General features: G+C 24.9%; 1 protein-coding gene across 1 annotated transcript; it reads left to right on the top strand.

Moving 5' to 3' along the window:
* Window positions 1-2,777: 2,777 nt before the first annotated feature.
* APP-BP1 (Nedd8-activating enzyme E1 regulatory subunit APP-BP1) lies at window positions 2,778-6,997 on the top strand. The gene is made up of 8 exons (XM_017899014.1): window positions 2,778-2,955; window positions 3,145-3,309; window positions 3,415-3,597; window positions 3,681-4,176; window positions 4,241-4,374; window positions 4,453-4,655; window positions 6,532-6,668; window positions 6,767-6,997. Exons 1-8 carry the CDS (start codon window positions 2,888-2,890, stop codon window positions 6,995-6,997), a joined length of 1,617 nt encoding a protein of 538 aa, XP_017754503.1. The 5' UTR covers window positions 2,778-2,887.
* The last annotated feature ends 4,018 nt before the right edge of the window (window positions 6,998-11,015 follow it).

Below are 11,015 nucleotides of genomic sequence, written 5' to 3'. Positions count from 1 at the left end.
AATGCTAACCTTCCCCTGTAATATCAAATTTGATTTATAATCAGACAATTTGCTTTTGCCGAGATATACCGCTTTGAAGTTACTTGAAAAACACTGAAAATGATAATATGCTATCGTGTGGCAGCGTAGCTTTGTATGATACAAAAAATACGATGGTTAAAAAATTTGAAAAGAGGGAGATATAAAATTCAAATTTATAATAATTTATAATAATCATTCAAATTTATAATAATTCATATAACTTTTAACATTTTGAGAATAGGTGTTTCTTTCGTTTTTTATTAATAATCGTAATAATTTAGACGTAATAATGAAATTATGTATATTTCATATTTATTATTATTATTCTGTATGTGTCATAATACATAAATATTATTATCATTGTTACTATTAATAGTATTATTGCTAGTATTATTACTATTAGTAATTTCATGTTGTTATTGTTACTACTACTATTACTACTACTACTACTACTACTACTACTTCTACTACTACTGCTACTACTACTATTGTTATTGTTGCCGCTGCCGTTTTCGCTGCCTTTGCCGTTGCCATTACCGTTACTGTTGTTGTTATTGCTGTTGCTATTGTCGTTATTAATACTTACATACTTTTCTTCATTCAACTCTGATTACAAATTATATTATACTATATCGTATTATATTTTATTTTATTGTTACCTCTTAAATGTGATCTTTCCTAATAAATTCTTGTAAACACCCTTTAATATATTTTCATCCCCCACAAATGTTATAAAACTTATAAACATTAATTGAGGTTTATTATATTCAAAAAAATATACGACAGAAACATATTATGTTCATAATTGCGGATATTTGAAACCAATTAGAGCTTCCTAACTTTCTAGTTTTCACGTAACACTTGATTTTAGTTTAAAAACGAAAGATTTTATAAAAATACTACCTCTTCCAGGCAAAGTCATGACGCTAGAAGATGACATCAGATTTAATATGATACTATACTTTCTCTTGATTTATTCTTACCATTATTTAGTATTGGTACGATTAGTATTTCAATTGTCATTATAATTTAATAAAGAAAGAATCACGTGTTACAGTAGCAAAGTTACAAAAGAAATACTACTTTGGTATTTTATCAGTAAAATCACGCGTTTCGCTGAATTCCCAAATATTATTTAGATTTCCTGTGCTATTGAATGAACGTTGTATCAGTTAGTGTCGCATTTTGGCAAGCAAGATATTGTTCGTGATAAAATTTACAAAACGCTACGGGGTAAAGACAGGCAGCTCGAAGGGAAACGCTCGAATAAACTGAAATTAAAGATGTCTGCACGGAAAGTCCAAAGGAAACTCCAAACTTCGCATGTAAAAACCTAATCTTTAAAGATGATTACCGTAACGGTATAGCATAATCTGTTGACTGATTTCGGCAGGTCAATTTGCCTTATAATATCCGAGCAAAAATAACTACTTTTTCACACCTAAATATTCAAATGCTTAGTTAGTAGTATTAAGAGTTTTCACGCCTAAGTAATTAAGCGTTCAATAAGTATTAAGGAAAATAATGTACGTGTTTATTTCTTATAAATAGCATATACTAGCTTATTAATTGCTTCTATTATAATCGAAAGATATCACATACCGAAATACACAAGAATCAATTCTTTCTTTTTAATTTTAATGTTTTCTCTATTATTTAACAAATATATTCAACATTTTCATTGATTTGCTAAAAATACTTTCTAAAATATTGTTATACTTATAATCGATTATTAACATCCGTTCAAAAATCTGATAAAAAATTTGACCTTTTATTGTATCTGAACAATTAATATTATAAGTATTGATAAAAATTAAAATTCTATTATAGGAATTAAACTAATTATTGTATAATATTTATTATAATGTAATATCGATATTAAATGTCTCATATAGTATAATATATCTTATAAAATAATTATGCTCATAATAATTACTATATAGCAGAATTGAAATAATAATAATAAATATAATAATAGATACATTAAAATACTGGGTTATCCAATAACTTTGACCACCTTGTATATCTCTATTACCATGTTTATAAATAGAAATATGTGTAATAACAAGAATGGATATAGCGGTCACTACCTGTGATCATGGGAGTGTCAGCAGACACTCGTGAGGATTGACTCGTTAGTCAACCGTGAGCATGTAAACATGCTTTCCTTGAATGCACAGAACGTGAAATCAATATACGGTTGAATGCATGCGTATTAGACAAATTTTTTAAATCGATTTTGTTGAGAACTAAATCTTAAAGAAATAGATTCTGTTTTATATTTCTAATTTATTTTTTTATGTAGAATCACTTCCTAACCTATAATATATATTACGTTATGCAGAATTTTTTGTATGTATTTTAACTTCGAAGCCATCACACATTTTTAAGCAATTTATTTGGATATTAAAATAAACATTTTATTATAGAATTAACTGTTATACTTTATTTCATAATGCGGAATATAGCAAAAGTACCTATTATTATGAAACTTTTAAATAAATAATTGTATTTTTATTTAAAATTTAATTCTATTGTTACACCGATTAAATTTTTAATTTTGTATCCCCAAGAAGGTATAATGTTTGCAAATAGTAATTATTTTGTATAAAATCTACTTTATTAGAACCATAACAATATAAGGTATCGTTTAATAAGTTTTCAAATTGAAATTTTGCATTTGCAAATAATACTTTCATTTTTTTCTTGTGGTATCGTATCTACGAAATAACTTTATTCATGGTGACGCATGGAAATTTACATGCAAACGTACGAATGTTTTGTATATGTCAATTTGGTTAGAAGTGTATTTTATATTATTTGAAAAAAGTGTATATTATTCCATCATTTTTATTAGCTTGTACTTATGGCATCACCAGCACCGAAATCGCCAGAGCAATCTGAAAGAAATAGAAAATATGATAGGCAACTAAGGTATAGAATATAATACTTAACCATTTCAAAAGTAAACGGTTAACTAAAGTGAATTAATTAAGAACTTCATACTTTTCTCGTTTTAGTATTAATTAATATTAATATAACAGTATAGTTTCGTTTTATGAATAATTTGATTATATTTAAATTATTTCATATAATGAAAATATGTTTAATATCAATATATAGGTTATGGGGTGATCATGGTCAAGCTACATTAGAAGGAGCACATGTTTGTGTTATAAATGCTACAGGGCTTGGTACAGAAATTTTAAAATCTTTAGTGTTATCAGGCATTGGAGCATTTACGATTGTAGATGGTAAGAAAGTTACCAATGAAGATGTCGGAGCAAAGTATGTATATATAAATCTTATTAACTATATTGAGTTAATACTAGGAATTAAAATATAATAAAACTAAAAGTATTTTTAATATATTTACTTTATAAATTGGAATAGCTTCTTTTTAGAAGCAGACGGTGTAGGAAAGTCAAGAGCACAAGTATCGACGCAATTGCTTTTAGAACTAAATTCAGATGTTCGAGGTGATTATATAGATGAAGAACCAGAACAAATTTTATATAATAGTCCAGACTTTTTCAACAATTTTACAGTTGTTGTAGCTACGTCATTAACTGAAAAGTGAGGATTATTATAACTAGTAACGTTATCACAGGAGATAGACGTTATTCTGAATCATGCATTTTAAAACAAAAAATTTTCAGATCTTTAATTCTCTTGTCACAAAGACTTTGGGAATTAAACATACCTTTAATAGTATGTAGAAGTATAGGATTTATTGCATATATGAGGATTCAAGTAAAAGAACATACAGTTATAGAAACACATCCAGACAACGAAATCCCAGATTTACGTTTAGATAAACCATTTGAGGCACTAAAGAAGCATATTGATTCCATCAATTTAGATGATCTGAGTTTTAAAGATCATTCTCATGTACCATACTTAGTCATATTATACAAATTTTTAGAAAGATGGATTTTAAATAAAAGAGAATTACCTAAAACCTACAAAGAAAAATACCAATTAAAACAAATAATAGAAGAAGGAATGAGAAGAGATGAAAATGATACTAAAAATAGCGAAGAAAATTTTGAAGAAGCTATTAAAGCAGTTAATACATGTATTGGACATACTGAGATTCCAGATAACGTGATGAATATTCTTAATGATAATCAGTGTATTAATTTAACAGCTAAGGTATAAGAAAAAATTTGTATTTTAATGAGTAATATAATTTCAAACTGATTTAATCTATTTTCAGAGTAGTTCATTTTGGATCATAGCAAAAGCAGTAAGAGATTTTGTAGAGAATGAAGGGGCAGGATTATTACCATTAAAAGGCACTTTGCCAGATATGACTGCAGATACAGAGAAATATATAGCACTTCAACAAATGTGAGATTCTTCTCTATAGAAAATTTATTACAAAAATATTGTTCCTTTAATACATTTCTGTAAATGTACTTATTGCAGTTATCACAAACAAGCGACAGCTGATGCAGAAGCAGTATGGCGACGTACATTGCAATTATTACGTCAATTAGGAAAATCATCAGACTCTATTTCTGAAAGAGATGTTAAATTATTTTGCAGGCATATTTTGAATATACATGTAGAAAGGGGGACATGTATTGCAGATGAATATGATTCTAAAATTTTTGATGCAAGCAATATAGGTAATATGTATATATAAAATATTATTAAATATATATAAAAGTTTGGAAGTAGTCTTAAAAGATCTAATAGATCACTAAAAAAAAATAAGCAGCCTTTATGATTTATTTCGAATGTACTTTATTATTATTATAATTACTATTATTGAATATTGTTGGTAATAAAATATAATATAATATAAAAATTAGCAGATATGTAAAAATTAGTAGCTGTAGGATTTGATTGACAAGGCTTATATTTCGTTTTGATTATTCATTACTGTTCTCTCTTGAAGTATGTAAATACAATATAGCATTTTTTGAATCTTACATAGTAATAAATTTAACGAGTAAAGTGAATTACTATTATTTAAAAAGTAATTGTAGATGCATGTGCAGATTTGCTTGTTAAGAAATAGAAGACATTAACAATAATAGATATCTTTAGTTGGTTTTGGTGACAGGACAGTTTGAAATTTTGAAAAAATTGAGTTTTCTTTGTGTCATAAATAGTAGTCTGAAGTCTTAAAAGTAATATACGAAAAATCCCAGCTTTTAAAACAAATTATTTTTGCAAGTAAGGAAGTTAAAGTAGATTCACGATCTTGCATGCCGCATTGCATCGGCAGATGTATAGCGACTTGACGTAATACTCTATCAGCATGGAACCGATTCTATAGATCGTAATATCAGAAAAGATGAAGAGTCGAAATTATGTGTATGTTTACTTTTGGTCTGCTTTAAGTGGATTGACCCAAAATTGACACAAAATTTTGATAATACGAAACTTTAAACGCGTTTTTCTTGAAACTATATTTCTAAAAACAGTGTACAAGATATCACGAGATCTAATCTATCAATTATTATGAAATTTTGAATATATCTTTATTATAACATTTATTAGGCATTGATGTTCGATTTTTTTTTTTTAATTGTTAATAATTTCAAAAGTTATTAACGAAGAACAACGAAATTTTTTTGTAAAATTGATAGATCAACTATAAATAGCTGCCATTTTGTCAATTTTCAAAAAAATTGAAATGTTCGAACGTCGATGCTTAGAGAATATGTTATAGTTTCAAGTCCTTTTTGATTTTTTTATGTCATTAATCTCATTTGGTTGGAATCCTGCACAGAAAAAGGCCACATTAAAAAAAATTACTTCAGAATGATGATGCCACAAAGCTAAATAAGGGACTTTTTTAAAAAATTGAATGTTGTTTTACATAGCTTATAATATATTGAAACAAGTCACAAAAGCTTTTATTAATCAAGCGATTACTTTTTCTACGATGTTTCTTTAAAATATCGCTAATTTTTAAGTATGTCAAACTGTCCTGCTTCCTTAAATAGTTAAAGTAAAGTAAAAAAGAGTATTTATATTTGCCTTTATTTTATTTTTATTTGTTGTGAGGTGGTTCTTAGCCATTAATTATGCGACTATTAACTATATTAAACATCAACTGTACAAATATAATAGCTTTCAAAGATGTTTTAACTTTATTTACTAATAGTTGTAAAGGAAGAGATACTATTATTTATAATGTCAGCTATAGAAGATAACATAAGATAAAGAATAAGAAAAATGTGTACATAATAGTACTTGAAAAACAGATAAATGTTAACTGTAATAAATTTTAAATAAGTAAATGATTAATTAAAACATTTTATAAACTGAATTTTATAACATTATTTTTTATTTTAAATATTTTAAGTTTGAAATAATGCGATTTAATTAAGTTCTTATTTATATACAGCAGAATATTCTAAAATTATTATTTTTCAAGATATTGGATTGGTTAGGTTAGGTTAGGTTATTTAATTATGTGTATATATCTTGTATATATCTTAATAACATTAATAATTTAATATATTACTAATTTAATATTTTTCTTTTCAGTGCAAAGTTTAGAAAATCCAGAAAGTATGATGATTTATTACGTTGTTCTTAGGGGGGTTGAAAAATTTCAAGCAGAATACAACTCATATCCTGGAGAATTTGATGATCAAGTGGAACCTGATATAGTTAAGCTTAAAGTGTGTCTTATATAAAATAATATTAATAGTAAAATAGAAATTTTTAATATTTTGAAATATTTTTTAATATTCAATTAATTAACTTAATTATTGTTTAGACTTGCATAACAAAGCTATTGAGTGAATGGGGATGTGGACCATTGGTAAAGGATGATTATGTACATGAATTTTGTCGATTTGGTGGATCAGAATTGCATTCAGTATCTGCATTCTTAGGTGGTTTGGCAGCTCAGGAAGTAATAAAGTTTGTTACAAAACAGTATAAACCAGTTCATAATACTTTCATATATGATGCAGTGACATCAAATTCTGGAGTATTTTTCTTTTAATATTGAATAGTAAATTAATGGTATACGCTTGTATAAAATAAAAATATGTAATTTTATAATTTACAAAATAAGTTTTGTTCTCTTTAAAATTGATTATAATATAACCATTTCTTTTTAAATATATTTTCACAAACATCCATTTCATCATATTATTGTTAGAAATATGTTAAAATATATTAAAACTCAAGTTGAACGAGTATAATATCAACACTTTAATGCAGTAATTAATTGATACACAAATGATTCCATCCTTATTTATAATAAACCACTATGAATAACCATTACTTATGACAAACTATTAATTTTAATTTATATTAAATATGTCTAAGGCATAAAGCAAATTAATATTTCATGTCTTATAACCAATATTGTACGCAAATATTTTACCGGTGTTCTAGTCTCAATACAACTTAACAAAACGATGAATTGTGCTCTGATTTTTAATTCCTTTGTTTTGTACAATATTAGTATCTTATATTATATTGTTACATTAATTATAAATTAACTGCATGTTGAATTAATTAATTAATTTTTACCTATAATTAAGAACATTACAATATCAAAATCTGATATTCTACTTTTGCATGAACCACTTCAGCATCCACAATTGATGATTATTATTTTATTATTTTTAACAAAACGTTTATTTCAGTTAAATTTTTATTTGTATTTAATAACCAACGTTTTACATAGATTTTTTTTACGACAAAGATTTTGATACAGAAGTGATTAAGCAAAAGTTCGACAAAATGATCTTAATAATAATGATAAACACAATACCAATAATATATATTTTGTACTTCACATACACACTTAGCACCAATAAATACATGTAGACTCAAACTGAATTTGTTAGTAATTTTTCAGTGGTAAAAAATATTGAGTCATAGGTAATTAAACGTCGTGAAATTCTACGTAAGAGAAATAGATGAAAGATCTTAAAGGTACTCAACTTTTGAAGACATCAAGAATTATAAAAAATTACAGAGTCATTGTTAGAAAGCGACAAATTGGCAAAAGAAGAATACAACATTGATATCAATAGGAGAACATCTACTATACTTAGTCTATGAGAGAAACACCGGTAGAGGGTTACAATTTTTGTGACGTGCACTTTAAGGATTTCATTTATTAACTTTCTTATTTTTTAAAATCTGAGCCGTATAGTTTATTTATTGATTTGAGTTTTTATCCTACAAAAATTATGTTTATATACTGTTATAATTTATCAGGGTAATAAATACTTGCATAATAATAAGTGATTTGAATTTTTTTATATAATTACTCTTGAATTTTCATATTTACTTACATATTACAGATCTATTGATTTATATTGTTTATTAAAAGCAGTGGATATCTTTTTGTTTGATTTAGAAATATCATTTCTAAATAAAAAATTATTTTATTCAAATATACATATAAGTAACTTTTAATATATAAAATCATGAAACTATACGACTCCATTGTAATCATTATTAAGATAAGTATCAGAAAATTTTGATAAGTGCAGAAAATTTTCAAGGCATGAGTTATTAAGACCAACTATATCTGTTAGAAGTACTACTAGATTTTTTGTGATAAATTCTTGGTAGAAGAAATATTAGTAATCCATTATACTGTTGATACTCTAGAGAACAATCTTTAATTAATTAGGAATATTAAAATCTTAGGCAAAAATCATAATATAGTATAGAGAAATTTCAGTATGCAACAAATGTTGACATTTATTAAAGTTGTTTAGAAAGGAAAAAGTTATTTGCTTGCATGCTAAATATTGAGATTATTATATTGTTCTGGCATTAACTTCATTTCTTTTTAAACATCAAATCAGGAAGTATCATTGATAGATGATAAAATTATTAGAAAGTAGATTTGAATTTTATACATCTTATTTTTAGGAAGAAACTATACAGTTTGGGAAGAAATATCACGACAAACACGAGCAGTAAATCCTACATCGATTTTACTAATTGCAATGCACTATGCCAGTATAGAAATTCATAAAAGTGTTATTTATTCAACAATAATATGTAATGTATATTTGAACAATAGTATGTTGTGTTTCAATTGACTTGAGTTATAATAACTCAGTATAGTGTAGCAGCATCAAGAATTTTTAGCAATAAATTCAACAAAATTTATTATATCTATGAACGTTTGTAAGATACACTTTTCTTTAACTCTATTAAAGGAACCCTTAATAGTCATAATTTTACTTTCATTACTGATATTTTTTTTTTTTTTTGTCAAATTAATTTGTACAAAGTTCACGTTATTTAATATACATACAATATATTTAATACTTAATATAAAAAAACAAAAAGGTATAACACTATTTCATAAGAATTCTCAAATGTTTAAACATTTGTAACTTATTTTTTTATGCTCATTTTGTAGTATTATTTTTTCCTTTCTATTATTTATCCGCATAAATTTTCTTACAGGAGGTATATTTTTAATTTAATTCTTTTTCTCCTAAATATGTTCTTATATTTGTTATTTTAACAAATTAATTATAATTTAATATATTATTAAAAACAGAATAAAAATTTAATGTAAAAAATAAATTCAATGAAATTTATAATTACACCTATAAGGGTTTCAAGAATATTCTATCTTTCAAAAATTTATAAAAACTTGTTTTATAATCATGATATTCAGCAAACACAAATAAAAATTTTCATACAGACATTAAGAACTTTTATGTTTTGATTTTTAATAACCACAAAAAATCTTCTTTCCTTTGATATTTGAAAGCGTAATAATTGAAAATAATTGATAAGTATTGTGCCATTAACAGGAATAGAATTGTACATACATATCTAGTACGGAAAAAAAATATTAAACTCAAAGTAATTGCTTTTGTTGCATCTGTCTTTTTATGATTATCATGTCTACAATATAATATAATATATTTATGTACACTTGTTACATTCCCGATAATTGTGTATTTAAACACATACATTTTCATTGTTGAAATTATTTTGTGCATACATTTGTTAGTTTGTTGTCAATTAGTTATTTATTTAATATGCGGTTTAATAAGTATTGTGTAAACAAAATATCATATTAAAATTTTTGCTAATACTATATTGTAACTAATGAAAACTATCATTTAAGTTAAAAATAAATTAACAAAAAATCATTTATATATATAAATTTAATATTATCTAATTATATAAAATAATATAAGTTGAAAATAATAATTTAATGTTAAAATTATTAGAAAGTATAAGATAGAAAACAGAATTTTCTTGAATAAATTAAAGGAAGAATACGTAATAAGAAGAAAGAATTAATATATACAATGGTACATTTAAAGAAGTTTTTAATTACATATAATTTAATAATTTTTAATTCTTATCATAAAATGTTTCTTCCTTCTATTTTTCAATGTATTAGTTTATATTAACTGACTAATACTACTCGTGTTTTGACGAATTGACACGACTTAATATCCATCTTATGTGTTCGTTTCATAAAAAAACTGTTAGAAAATTGTTAAATACTGGGCGACGGTGAAATTATAAAAATTACACGACATCACCGATTTTTTTAAAATCGTGCTAATTTAGTCGCAATATTTTGTTTTTTTTTCTTGCTTATTGCTTCTCCTGGTTTAAGGTACTATAATTATATTTTGACTGAACTAGTATTGAATGTAAAATATTGATCCTACTTTATCTAAATAGAATTTTCTTCATTTCCCTTCTCTTTGTTTTTGAATATTTCAGAAGGCAAGGTCATCATTTTGTTTATAATTACTAATTCTTTCCTTTCATGTTACTATTTTTTTTTTCTATCGAATAGCGAGAAAAATTCAAGATTTATTTTAGAATCTTATATATTAATTTTAATGAAGTTATTTAATTTATACAGTGACTATATGGATAAAAGATATAACTATGTAGTCTTTATCCTTAATTATTAATGAGCACAAGATGAATGAATGTACATCTTAGAAAGTATAATAGGTATATATGCAGATACAGATACATATATAAATATACACACATAC

Source organism: Eufriesea mexicana, unplaced genomic scaffold (assembly GCF_001483705.2).
Source record: "Eufriesea mexicana isolate 0111107269 unplaced genomic scaffold, ASM148370v2 scaffold757, whole genome shotgun sequence".
NCBI lineage: Eukaryota > Metazoa > Arthropoda > Insecta > Hymenoptera > Apidae > Eufriesea > Eufriesea mexicana.
Note: the sequence above shows the minus strand (reverse complement) of the source record. Positions and strands in the feature narration are given on the sequence as shown.